The sequence below is a fragment of the Bos taurus genome, chromosome 5 (assembly GCF_002263795.3).
Source record: "Bos taurus isolate L1 Dominette 01449 registration number 42190680 breed Hereford chromosome 5, ARS-UCD2.0, whole genome shotgun sequence".
In the NCBI taxonomy this organism is placed as follows: domain Eukaryota; kingdom Metazoa; phylum Chordata; class Mammalia; order Artiodactyla; family Bovidae; genus Bos; species Bos taurus.
This window is the reverse complement of record NC_037332.1, coordinates 114,663,934-114,677,812: the sequence shown is the minus strand read 5'-3', so window position 1 is coordinate 114,677,812 and position 13,879 is coordinate 114,663,934. Positions and strand designations below refer to the sequence as shown.

The 13,879-nt window shown below is 52.2% G+C and overlaps 1 protein-coding gene across 2 annotated transcripts in view; it reads right to left on the bottom strand.

The window, feature by feature from the left end:
- Positions 1–13,879, bottom strand: part of LOC100297709 (patatin-like phospholipase domain containing 3) — a 33,818-nt gene that overhangs the window by 11,416 nt on the left and 8,523 nt on the right. For both annotated transcript variants that reach the window (XM_024992822.2, XM_024992823.2), the window contains exons 4-6: positions 6,876–7,085; positions 5,309–5,369; positions 928–1,122 (exon numbers count right to left, since the gene is read on the bottom strand). In XM_024992822.2, the coding sequence (XP_024848590.1) occupies positions 928–1,122; positions 5,309–5,369; positions 6,876–7,085 (466 nt within the window). The remainder of the gene's footprint in view (positions 1–927; positions 1,123–5,308; positions 5,370–6,875; positions 7,086–13,879) is intronic.

Sequence of the window (13,879 nt, the reverse complement as noted above, 5' to 3'; positions counted from 1 at the left end):
GTTTTATTCAGCGGCTCAGTTGTGTCCGACTCTTTGTGACCCCGTGGACTGCAGCACGCCAGGCTTCCCTGTCCTTCACCATCTCCCAGAGTTTGCTCAAACTCATGTGCCTTGAGTCAGTGATGCGATCCAACCATTTCATCCTCTGTCGCCCCCTTCTCCTCCTGCCCTCAATCTTTCCCAGCATCAGGGTCTTTTCCAGTGAGTCAGCTCTTCACATCAAGTGGCCACAATATTGGAGTTTCAGCTTCAGCGTCAGTCCTTCCAATGAGTATTCAGAACTGATCTCCTTTAGGATGGACTAGTTGGATCTCCTTGCAGTCCAAGGAGACTCTCAAGAGTCTTCTCCAACACCACAGTTCAAAAGCATCGACTCTTCCACGTTCAGCTTTCTTAACAGTCGCAACTCTTACATAAATACATAACTCCTGGAAAAACTATAGCCTTGGCTAGACGGAATGAAGACCCAGTGCAACCAAAAATGAATTAAATTAAACACACACACACACACACACACACAGCTGCAATGTTATGTGCCAGCCTGGGTGGCAGGAGGGTTTGACAGAATGGATACCTGTATGGCTGAGTTCCTTCACTGTTCCCCTGAAAATATCAGGACACTGTAAATCAGTTCTACCCCAATATAAAATGTTTTTGGTGTTAAATAAATAAATAAAAACTCAGCTGGAGTTTGTTTTCCTCTGGCCATGACCAAACAGGAAAGGAGACAGAGCAAGGAGTCAGGGGGATAGGAGGTCCATGCGAGGAGCTGGGGGTCCCGACCGTCCTGCGCTGGTCGCTCTGCCCTGTTTCTCCCCGAGCAGCGGCTCGACCATCCTCCATGGTGAAGATCGCCCTTCCTCCTCTGAAAGGGTCACCGACCACCACCTCCTCTGCGCTCCCCCTTCCCGCCCCCAGAGCCAATACCCATGCTGAGCTCGGGCGACTGGGTCTCCAGGACGCTCTCGTCCCAGGTCAGCATGCTGAGATGCAAGTGGTCCAGCAGCTCCACTGGCTTGGGCCCCGCCTCCCTGGGGGCCACACCCAGAAAAGGCTCCAGGCTCCTGGGCTCCGACTCTGCGGGGGGCGCGCTCAGGCACGGATGGGGCCCATCACGGATGCCTGCGAAGGGCACGGAAACAAAACCCATCAGGCGATTTCAGGCAGCAGGGCCACTACCCGCCCAGCCACCTGCCCACCCAGTTGGAGGAAGCTAACAGGCCTGTTATAGGTACGCAGCGTGGATCCACCTGGGAATAATCCGCCTGGGATCCCCCCTGCTCCACCTCGAACAGGGACCACCACTTCTAACAGGGAGAGCGCAGTGTGGTCCTTTGAAGGGGACGGATGAGGCGGGCAGCTGGCTCTGTCACGCACCAGCCGTGTGGGCTCTAGAGCCACATGTGGATTCATGAGGTTCAGTGCCAGGAGCCGGTGAGGCATTCCGCTCGTGACAAAGGTCATGAGGAAGGAGGCTCGGCATACGCAAAGGCGGGATCGAGCCTCAGGAGTCCGTCCGGATATTCTCGAGCATTTTCCCCCCAAAAACCAGAGTCTGCCTACTTTATTGCTTTGTGCTCTCACCTCTGACTTTACCGGGGGCTGTCCCCTACCACCATCTCGCTCTCTCTGTCAAAGAGTTAACTTACAGCTCCAATTAATAAAGTTCCTGGGCAATTAGGAGTGTTTAAATCCAAACCCCTCAGATGGCTCTCTAACTCGCCTGACAAGTTTACCCGGACTCCTACAGCTATGCATACGATTGTTTACAGTCTCCCAGCCTCAAGAGGCACAGGAAGCTTAAGATATTCAAATAGCTTAGAGCCTCTCAGAAACTGTCAGAATAAACTAGTAAAGGATTTCATTGATGAGCCAATGCTTGTTGCCAAGTTTTCACATCCCCTGAGTTGTATCCTTGAATATGTATTAATTAATAGTTGGTATGTAGAAAAAATAAGTAGTGGCCTTGGTGTTAGTAACTTTAGACCCTTAAGGTAATAAATTCTTTTCTTTGTTGTAAACCCATTACACATCCGCCCTATAGGAATGCAATTTTATCTTCGGAAGATGGCGCCAAACCTTAAAATAATTACTCTTAGAGAAAATAAGTCTTTGTTGATAAGTCCTTGTCAAGAGTCATAAAATGTTAATAGGCCTTCTGGCCAGAAGATGATGTAAATCACCTAAACCATTTGTATAGGATAAATTTGCAGGAAAGAAACCCTGGTTTTTGATAAGAATCAAAGACTGCTGACTTTGCATCCCCTATTATCCTCTATGTGTAACTTAGGGTATAAAAGCCCCTGTTAAAAATAAAGCTATGGGCCTTGCTCACCAATGCTTGGTCTCCCCATGTCATTCTTTCCTTAAAGTCTCCATCTGGAGCGTGGATATCCTCTGCGACCACTTATTTGCCTGGGCTTCTAAGACCCACTCAAGAAGGTGTCTAAGGTGGAGCACCTTCCGCTATTCGAGAGGGCGCCTGCGGCCTCCGTGGTCAGAGCTAACCTGGTGTCATGGGTTATATTGATTTTCCACGTAAACCAAGCTACTCAGCCTCTTTTCTCCACTGAATTTTCCTACTGAGCTATCCTCATTCTATTACTCTTTATATCTCTAATTACCATTTGAATAGGTCGCTGACGCCGTCTCCCCTTCGAACACCCTGGATCAGCTGGGGCTGGTCCTCGGCAGTTCAGAGGAAAGGATGATTCATAACAACTGAACCACTCGAGAAGCCCAGTGTTCCAGGACCTGCATGACCCACGCAGCTGCTCCCAGCTGAACGCTGAGGAATCAGAAGCCCAGAGAGGTGAAGGGATTTGCCTAAAGTCACAAAGCCGACACGCGGCAGAGCGATATTCAAACCCAGGTCTGATATCAAAGATGGCACCCTTCCGTCACCCGACCTCGAAAAGAAGCCACAGGTCGGGGAGTCTGTGCTGGCCCTGCCCTGGGTGCCAAGGCTCAGGGGCTGATCCCAGTGGGTGATTCCTGCTCTCACGCTGCGTGGGGACGGTGGGACGGGCACACTTGGATGCCCACACCTCCCCGGGAGCACCTCTCGCTTCCAACCTCAGGTTAAAAGCCCAGGGGCTGTCCCTGCATGCCCCCCGCCTCACTCCCAAGCTACACCTCCCACTTCGATTCCCTTGCATCTTTCCAGCCTCTGACAGACACACAGCTCAGCCTCTGGGGGGCTTATTCTCTCTGAGGAATGTGTCAGAGAATCTATTTCCAAGGAACACCTGTCCCGCCCCCATGCATCCTCTGCTGAACCCCAAGGAAGCCAGGGTGACCGAGGCAGAACCTGGCTTAGATCCTTAAACCCAAACCCAGCACCCGTGCTGCAAGCGCCCAGCCCACGCCAGGATTTAGAATTACTAAGAATCAGTCGGCATCATTTACTCCAAAGTCCTCTTGCTACAGATGTGGAAACAGAGGCCCAGAGAGAGAAGGGGCTTGCCTAAAATCACCTAGCAACTTCTAGAGGGTCCCTCATTGTCTTTTATTTCCAGGTGGCTCCCAAATTCCAATCCCAGTTCACACCTGCTTTCTAGAACCTCGAACTCTGACATCACCATGCCTTCTGAGTACATGCATGCTAAGTTGCTTCAGTCGAGGCCAACTCTGAGACCCCGTGGACTGTAGCCCGCCAGGCTCCTCTGTCCATGGAGTTTCTCAAGGCTAGAATACTGGAGAGGGTTGCCAGGCCCTCCTCCAGGGGGTCTTTCCGACCCACGGAACAAACCTGCGTCTCCCACGACTCTCGCGTTGGCCAGTGGGTTCTTTACCACGAGTGCCACCTGGGAAGGCCCAGTCCCTCTGCCAACCACCCAAATCTGTCCCAGGGCACCACAGATGGGGCTCTCGAGCTTTCCTGCAGGACCCGCGCCCTCCCAAGGGCCCAAACTGTGAGCACCACCCTCTGCTCCGGTCCCAGCCACAGACGCCAAGGGCAGGACTTCATCCCCGAGTCCTCCTCCTCGGCAATCTCTGGTGGGTCGTCTCCAAGTCCTGCCCCCTCCGGCCCCTTCCACCTTGCTGCCATGACCCCAGCCAAACCCATGGTGGCCACCTTGACCGGGGATATTGGCCTCACCCTCTCTGTACTGCAGCCAGGGGCCCTGGCAGAGCTCCCTCTGCCTGCCCTCACTCCCGCGTCAGCAGCCCTCCCTGGCTCCCTATGGCTGTGAGATGCAAGCCCCTCTCCACCTCCACAAGGCCCAGCCTTGCCCCTCTTTCCATTCACCCCCATTCCTGTTCCCCTCTAATCTGTTCCTCTGTCCCCCACCCCCACCACTCCAGTGACAGATGCCTCTTTCCACCTCGAACAGACTACCTGTCTGCAGGACTCACGCTCACAACCCCCCATGCCTAGAACATTCCTGTTCACCCTCAAAGCATCACTGCGGATTTGCATCCTCCCAGGAGCCCTGCTTTCCCCTGCCTTGCAGAACCCCACCCCCCTTCCCCTAACTGAACCCCAGCTGAATCTACAGCATCCTGTACGTTCCTGCCAGGGCACTGAGCCCTCTGGCAGCCTTCTATTCAGGTACCTGGCCCCTCCCCAATCCCAAGACTAAGCTCCAGGAAGGCTGAGGCTACATCTGTCTACCCACTGTGGAGTCCCAAGCCCACAGCCAACTGCTTAGCACCCGGAAGGTATAGAGTAAGCGCTTTCTGAGCAGATAAATACACGAATGTCCCATGAACCACACCAGCTCCTCGGCCTCGGACAAAGACTAACTCAGAGGATCAGTGACTGTAGCAACCGTTAGTGTCGGGGAAAAATAGCTCGAGACATGACTAATACTTGGTTCCACACTAACATGTGAAGAACCCAAGTTCCCCAGCCCAGACCAGCCAGGACCTTTCCCCAGAACACAGCTGGGCTGGTGGGCGCGGCCCACACCTGGCTGGAGGCAGCTCTCCTGATGGCTTCACCTGAGACTCAGAAACTGTTTCTCTTCCTTTCTCATTAAACTAAAGGTTCACAATTGTTCAAGCAGAAATAAAAAGGCAAAGGAGCTGCCTTCAGCTGCAGACAGGGACACTGCAGAGGGAAAGGAACCTGGGGCTGTGACCTCTGCAGGGTGAGCAGGGCTGACCCCAGCTCTGCTCCCCAGAGTGCGGGCCATGGCTGCCTCCATTTCTCCATCTGTAAAATGGGGGCAATGATTTCCTATCTCTCAGGGCCGAGCCAGATGGCAGGTGAATGTGCTGAGTGCCACACGGCTCCCCTGGTGACCAAGACTGAACAGAAAAGTGACTCAAAGGGCATGCCTGCCGCCCTCGCCATACGCACCATTCTTCTCCAAGAACCTGAGCGCGTCCACATATCCTTGAAGGCATAGCTCTCCAAGCACCTGTGGACAAACCACGTGACGTGAACCGCAGGCGGAGTCACTAAGCGGCAATCCTTCCAGCAGCGCCTGAAGACGGCAGGCACAGAGCCAGGAACCCCCGAGCTCCGAGTCGATGCCGCCTGTGGACAGGGTTCTGCGCTCCCACGAAGAGGCAGCCCTGCTTCCTGGCAGGACTCCCCTCGAAGGACACCCTCTCCACGCGCAGCCTGCACTGGCGCCCCAGCATGACGGGAGCTGGTTCCTCTGGTGTCCTTTGGTCCCTGGATGAGCCTCCATCCTCACAAATACCAGGGCCTGATCTGCTTGTCATGGGACACTGAGCTGCCTCCTATGCACTCAAACCACATGGGCACCCGATGCTGTGGTCCAGCCTTATCTCTACCCAGGACGACACGCCTTCACGTACGCTGTATGGCATGGCCTTCTTTCTCCCCAGAGAGCTGTCACTGTGCAGATTCTACCAACTTTCTTACTATATTAGGGTGGTAAGGTCCACCACACTATAGTGACAGTCAAAACAAAAGATTAAATGGGGAATTTCCCGGTGGTCCAGCGGTTAAGACTCCACGCTCTCAGGCCAAGGACTCGAGTTCAATCCCTCAAGATCCTACAAGTCTCAAGGCCGAGCTGGGGAGAAAAGGAAAAGATTAAACCACCAAACGCAGTGTAATTCTTGACCATGGCTGCCAATAATCACTGGGGGACTCACCTGGTGGTCTGGTGGCTCAGGCTCTGCACGCCCAAGGCAGGGGGTGTCGACCTCCGGTCAGGGAACTAGATCTTGTGCCACAACTAAGACCCAGTGCAGCCAAATTAATTAATTTAAAAAGAATCATCGGGATAATTAAATAATAAAAAACAAAACACCCTACTGCCCAGGCTGTGATGTGCTATGGTCGGTCATGTCCAACTCATTTGCTCCTTTGCCTTGGGATTTCCCAGGCAAGAATACTGGAGTGGGTTGCCATTTCTTTCTCCAGGGGATCTTACCAACCCAGGGACCAAACCCCAGTCTCTTGCATCTCCTGCATTGGCAGATGGATCCAGGCTGTGGATACTTAAGCCACAGCCCCTGGAAGTGAGACCTCAGTGGCAACCCCCAGCCCTCCGTTCCAATGGCCCCAGGGGATTCCGGTGGCCAGCGGGAGGCAGCCCTGAACTGAGCTCCTTTCCGAGGATGGGCTTTGTTGCTGTTGGTCCGTCAGTGTGGGGAACAGCTGCTGCTCTGCTCACTCAGTCACGGCCGACTCTTTGTGACCCTTTGGACTGTAGCCCGCCAGGCTCCTCTGTCCGTGGGATTTTTCAGGCAAGAATTATGGAGTGGCTTCCCATTTCCTTCCCCCAACTCAGGGATCGAACCCACATCTCCTGAGTCTCCTGCATTTCAGGCAGATTCTTCACCCAGTGAGCCATCCGGGAAGCCTGAATAGCTGCTGGGTCCCCTGGCAAGGAGGGATGCAAAGGGGAGAACAGCACCCACCCCCAGAACTCAGAGGCCCCTCTCACCTTGACATCTGGTGGGAACAGCGACTGGAACATCAGGTAGAGGTTCTCTGTGCAGAACTGCATATTGAGCTTGGTGAATCCTTCGTTAAGAAAGAACGTGGACTTGACTTTGGGGCAGATGTCGCTCTCCCCATAGAAGGGGGACACAGTGATGGTCCTTTTGGTATCAACAAAGGGTATGTTATCACTTATTCCTCCATCCACATATCGCTTTTAAGGGAGAAGACAAAATAAAAGGACACACTGTCATTAGCTCTGGGCTGGAGTTCTCTGTGTGCTTCAGATTAGGGATAGAGACTTCTCAGAGCCGCAGGGAGACCTAGTGAGAGACCAGGGAGTTTGGAACAACTCTTGCAGCAAATCCCCAGCAAGCATTTCTGTGCCAGGCCAGGCTGCAGGCTGGCACTCAGGACTGCCACATGCTGTTGCGCAGTGCGCGCACTGCACCAGAACAGTGCCGGGTGAAGAGGCACACGGAGGCTGGCGCCTGGCCACGTTGCTGGGCCCAGTCATGAGTGCCCCCAGGCGAGTCCATGTAATTCGCATCCACTAGGGGCGCTGAGCGCACTCAGGGCAGAGTGTGATGTAGATGGCGCCAAAGAGAGACAGATGGTCATGGGTTCGATTCCCGAGGCCCCCTGCTGCTTGAGCGATCTTGGATGAGACACCTAACCTGTGGTCCTGACTCTCTGTCCACACCTGGGCAATGAGAACCAGCACTGGAGACTTAAATGACACGGCGAACCCGGGACTTGTGCTCTTAAAAAAACTGGCATCTTATCCCACAGGAAAGGAGCATCTGGGTAAGCACTGTGAGAATCCATTTTCCTATATTCCATGTAAGCGCTCAGGAACTCTGTTGTGTCCAGCTGTTTACGACCCCATGGACTGTGGCCCACCAGACTCCTCTGCCCATGGGGTTCTCCAGGCAAGAATACCTGGAATGGGGGTGCCATCTCCTACTCCAAGTGATCTTCCCGACCCAGGAATCAAACCCAAACTCTTGCGTCTCCTACATTGGCAGGCAGGTTCTTTATCACTGAGCCACCTGGGAAGTCCTCCTATTAATGTATTCATAGTCTCCAACAACCCTAGTGCCCACGGCCAGGCTGGGGTAGCAAGGTTTTGCTACAGTTTAGATCGAGTCTGAACCTATGATGCCAACATCTTGAATGATTCCCGAACCTCAAATCATCATAGCCCAGCTGTCGTTGCCCATGGTGGGGGTGGGGGGGCCTTCAAATATCACAAGGGGGAGGCTTTCCCCAGCCAGTCCTTCCAAAGGGAGACATGCCAAGGCACACTTTGGCCTAAGATGAGTCCCGGACAGGATGGGGCATGCTCAGGCATGCCTTCGGGATCAGGAGAGTCCTCCCTGGAGGCCCACAGTGGTCAGCTGTGCACACACAGCACTAGTTTCTGCATCGTAGCTGTTTGTCAGCGTCAGATCCCTCACTGGCAGAAAGGGACTTGGAACCCAACATCAGCAAAGTTGAGATTGAGATGGGCAGAAGCAAGGGACTGTTTTTCCAATTCTTTTTATGTTTTTGTTAGGTAGGTAGAATAGGGAAAAGGAATCCAAAATGGCGGTGGCTAAAAGACAAGGAAGGTCCGAGGACCAGAGTGAAGACTTCAGGCAGAACAAACAGAACAAACAGCACTCCTGGCTAAGCCCAATTTGCATGGGGCAGGCCCAGGTAGAAGAAAAAAACATATAAAAGGAGGAGCCAAAGCGCTTTCTCTCAGACTCTCTCTCCCGCGTGCGTGCGCTCTTTTCTCTCGCTCTTTCTCCCTCTCTCTCTCTCTCCCTCTCTCCCTCTCTCTCTCCTGCTATCTTCTAAATAAAATAGAGCTGTAACACTGATTTGCCTAAGAGCTGTAGCACAGTTTGTCCAAGACCTGAGAGCTGTGACGTGCCGAGGGCTTTAATGTCCGTTGCTCCAAATCTTTGTTGTGACGAGACAAAGAACCGAGGAACATACATTCGCGTGACATTTATGGTGCCGTGACTCGGATTTAACCTGGCTGAAACAACCTCTACGTGGAAGAGGCCAAGCACAACAGGAGCCCAGCTCAGCGAAGCTCCCGCGCTAGAAGTGGAAGGTGAAGAAACCCAGCGCAGGGGAAGGCCCATCGTGCTGGAAACCGGGACAACGAAAACCGAACTCAGCAGAAAGCTCACGTGGCCCAGTCTCAGATTCCAGAAGACCTCCAGTTAAGGTAAGAGGTCCTCGCTCCTATGGCTGGAGGGACCTTTACAATCTCTCGTTTCTTGTTTCCTCGAACCCCCCGCTAACAGGTGGGCGGCAGGGGCACAACTGAGGGACTCTGGAGAGGCTGCTCCTCAGCATGCCCCAGAGGCGCTATCTGCTGAGCCCCAGTAGCTGTTACCCAAGCCGGTGGGGGTTCTTCTGTCCTTTCTGTTCTCTGTGCCAAAGATCAGACCAATGAAACTGTGAGCACCGGTCAGATATTTAGCAAATTTTCCAGCGGGCTATGAAGGGGATTCCTTGGCATGTTTTTCCCACTGCTTTTTCCTCCTGTCCTTCAGCTCTCCGGGACTCAAGCCCGGCCAAAACTAGTGAAACTCAGGCTCTGATGTCTCATTGCAAAAATTCATTGAGAGACAAAGGGATAAGAGGTAGATTTGTTAGGATCCAGAGAGAAGCCACCCTTCAGGGTGTGAACCATTGCCGAGGGCAAGGGCTTCAGCCATGGAATTAGGCCTGGCTAGGTTTTGTGAGGGGATGGAATTCATATGCTAGTGAGTGAGAGGAACAACCCAACCATTGGGGAACCACCCACTCCTCCCTCTTCTGACCTTGTGCCTTGGAGCTGTCCTGCCACCTCTGGGTGTGTCTGTTGGCTTATAGATTGGGGATTAAGGTCTACTTGAATTTGACTTGTCATTTTGGACCCAGTTGATTTCAATTGGTTTACATTACACCCTTGTGCTATGTCATTCTTTCAAAGGTTGTGCTCTGCCCCCTTCCCTCCTGTTTCATGCTCTTTTCCTGAGCCCCATCCAGACCCACAAGACTGCCTCTACAATCTTCTGGAGAGACAACCAGAAAATAGCTGGCCTTGGGAGGGAAATACTCTATAATATCCAACCCCTAATCCTACCCAATACTGGTCACACTGGAGATCTTGGGGACGCCCAAACTCCAGTCCGGGGGGTCCCAGGAGGTCATCACGCCTTGACCTGCCTAGGGATCGGTCTTCGAGAGGTTGTCACGCCTCAACCTGCTCGGGGATCCTCTAGTCCCAGGGGTCCCAGGAGGTCGTCACGCCTCGACCTGCCCAGGGACCCAATTCTTGGGAGGCCATCATGCCTCAGCCTGCCTGGGGATCTGCACCCTGACCCGGGGACGCCTGGCTCTCAGGTTGCAACCGTTCTGGGTAGGATAAGCTTCAGAAAGACTCACCCCTAAGGAAGTCTACCTATGGAGACAGAAAGAAGCCTATTACTTGTGGGACTGTGCCCAGTCTCAGCAATAACTCAGGAGCCCAATGAGAACCCCATTGCCTTTCTGGAGAGGCTAAAAGAGGCACTCCAAAAGTTTACCAACCTGGACTTAGACTCTTACAAGGGACGGGTGATTTTAAAGGACAAATTCCTGTCCCAATGTGCATCAGATATCAGAATTAAGTTACAGCAACTACAACAGCAGGACCCTGCTGCCTCTTTAGATGAGATGGTCCAGACAGCCACCAATACCTTTTATAACAGAGAACAGGAGAAGGAGGCCAAGGCCCAGGAGAAGGAGAGAAAGAAAGAGACAAGGCATGCCTAGATGCTGGCTGCCCTCCAGAGAAGCCCTATGGCAAACCCCAAGTCCTTGAAGGACAAGGCACAAGACAGATGCCTGATCTGTAGACAGGTGGGGCATTGGGCCAGAGAGTGTCCAAACCGTGACAAGTCTCCTAGAACGGCTTGCCACAAATGCCATCAACTGGGACATTGGGCGGCACTCTGCCCTGGGAACCCAAGAACCTCAAGGTCAAGTGCCAAGCCTGCCCTCACGATGGTTCGAGAGGACTGAAGCGGCCCGCTCCAGCCAGCCCACCTGTCACAGATAACCATCACGGGGCTGGAGCCAAGGGTACAACTGGATGTGGCAGGCAGGTCCGAGAATTTCTTGGTTGACACAGGGGCTACCTACTCTGTCTTGATCTCCTACTCCGGAGCCTTCTCCTCCCAAACCTGTACCATTTTGGGTGCTACAGGAAAAGCAACTACTAAAAGATTCACCCGAGCACTTCTTTGTTGCTGGGATGGACAAATATTTTCCCACCAGTTTCTGGTGGTCCCTGAGTGTCCTACCCCCTTATTGGGAAGAGATATACTCACTAAACTGGGGACCACCCTTGTGGTGGTAAGTTTTTCAGCCCCCAGAGCTCTACAGTTCCTGGTTACTACTGAAGAACCCATTACACCTTCAATAGAGAGGGACCAAAAACTATGGGAAGACAAAATTAACCCCCAGGTGTGGGACCAGGGGATCCCTGGACGAGCCCACCAAGCTGAACCGGTCATCATTGTCCTCCGAGATCCCACTCGGTTTCCTAACCGGAAACAATATCCTCTCAAAAGAGAGGCCCGGGAGGGACTACAGCCTTTAATAAATAAAGTCCTTGCTTGTGGGCTACTTGTCCCTACCAGTTCGCCATGTAACACCCCAATCCATTCAGTAAAGAAAAAAGACGGAACCTGGCCAATGGTTCAAGATCTCCGGATCATAAATGAAGCTGTAGTCCCCTTCCATCCCACGGTACCCAATCCCTATGTAATCTTGGGAGAAATCCCACCCAGTGCCAAATGGTTTACTGTCTTGGATCTCAAAGACGCATTTTTTTGCATACCACTGGCTAAAGAATCCCAATACCTTTTTGCCTTTGAGTGGGAGGCCCCAGGAGAAAAACACCAACAGATGACTTGGACAGTATTACCTCAGGGGTTCAGAGATAGCCCCCACCTGTTTGGACAGGCCCTTGGCCGGGATCTCCTAGATCTGGACCTGGGACCTAATGGGAAAATATTACAATATGTAATAATATGTAATGACCTACTAATCTGCTCTCCAGATGAGAAAAGTGCCCAACAACATGCAATTCAGGTTCTAAACTTCTTGGCAGAAAGGGGATATAAAGTCTCCCGTGCTAAGGCACAGATGGTCGAGACAAAGGTCACTTACCTGGGAGGTCAGATTACACACGGGTCCAGGAGGCTGTCCTCTGACCGGGTACAAGGAATTCTCCAGTTGCCCTCCCCCACGACTCGAAAACAATTGCGAGCTTTCCTGGGGCTAATTGGTTATTGTAGAATCTGGATACCCAATTATGGTCTAATTGCCCAGCCCTTATATGAAAGCTTAAAGGGACGAGATGATTCAATCCCACTGATGTGGGGAACTCCTCAAAAGGAGGCAGAGGCTACACTAAAACAGGCCTTAACTCAGGCACCTGCCTTGAGGTTGCCAGACCCAGAAAAAACATTCCAACTTTATGTCCACGAAAGAGAGGGAATAGCCTTGGGAGTGTTAACTCAAAGGTTGGGATCTGAGCCCCAGCCTGTAGCTTACTTATCCAAGAGGCTCGATCCAACTTCCCGAGGCTGGCCCCCCTGCCTTCGAAATCTTGCAGCTATTGCAATCATGATAGAAGATGCTTTAAAACTCTCCTTTGGGGGCAAACTAACTATTTTTACCAGCCACCAAGTAAAACAACTCCTAAATGGGAGAGGCCACTTATGGATGTCTGATATGGAAAATCCAGGCCTCACTATATTCCCTTGTGAGGTTCTTAACCCAGCCACCCTCCTCTCTACCCCCGAGGGCTCTCTCCCGTTTCATTCTTGTCTAGAAACCTTGGACCACTGGACAAAACCCCGAGAGGGATTGTCAGAAGATCCTCTGACCAATCCTGAGGAAATCTGGCACACCGATGGAAGCAGCTTTGTCTTGGATGGAAAAAGAAGAGCCGGGTATGCAGTAGTCTCCAATTTTGAGACCATAGAGGCTAAGCCTCTGCCACCAGGTACTTCAGCCCAATTAGCTGAGCTCATAGCCCTGACTCGAGCTTTAGAGCTGGGAAAAGGAAAAAGAATAGCCATTTACACTGACTCCAAGTATGCCTTTCTGGTGCTACATGCACATGCGGCTGTTTGGAAAGAAAGGGGCCACTTGACCACCCGAGGGTGCCCAATCAAATATGGTGATCAGATTCTTCGAGTCTTGGAGGCAGTCCATCTGCCCACTGAGGTTTCAGTCTCGCACTGTAAAGGACACCAAAAAGGGAACACGGAAGTGGCACGAGGGAACCAAGCAGCTGACCAGGCAGGTAAGATTGCAGCATTACAGAACCATGACCTAATAGGGATTGCCACCTTAGTTCCACAGACTAATTTGCCAGAAACTCCTTCATATACTGAAGGTGAGACTCTTAAAGCTAAGAGCGAGGGCTTTCAAGAAGATCATATGGGGTGGTTCCAAAAGGAGGGACTCCTTTTTCTGCCTGGAAACCTCCAATGGAAGTTGGTTAACTCCTTACATGCCACTACTCATTTAGGAGAAAAGGCCCTCCAAATATTACTAGAAAGGTCCTTCAGAGGAACAGGCCTCCAAACAACTATAAGACAGGTGGTCTCCTCTTGTCCCATTTGCCAAATAAACAATCCCCAAGGAGCTCGAAGACCCCAGCTGGCCCAGCCCATCCAACGACGTGGGGCCTACCCAGGAGAGGACTGGCAGATGGACTTCACCCGGATGCCAGCTTCTCAAGGGTATAAATACCTATTAGTCATGATAGATACATTCACAGGATGGATTGAAGGCTTTCCCACCCGGACTGAGAAGGCTAAGGAGGTGGTAAAAAACTGCTCCATGAAATCATTCCAAGATTCGGTCTGCCCAGGTCATTACAAAGTGACAATGGGACATCATTTACTTCTAAGGTCACCCAAGGGGGTCTCGAAAGCATTGGGTATTACTTATTATCTCCAT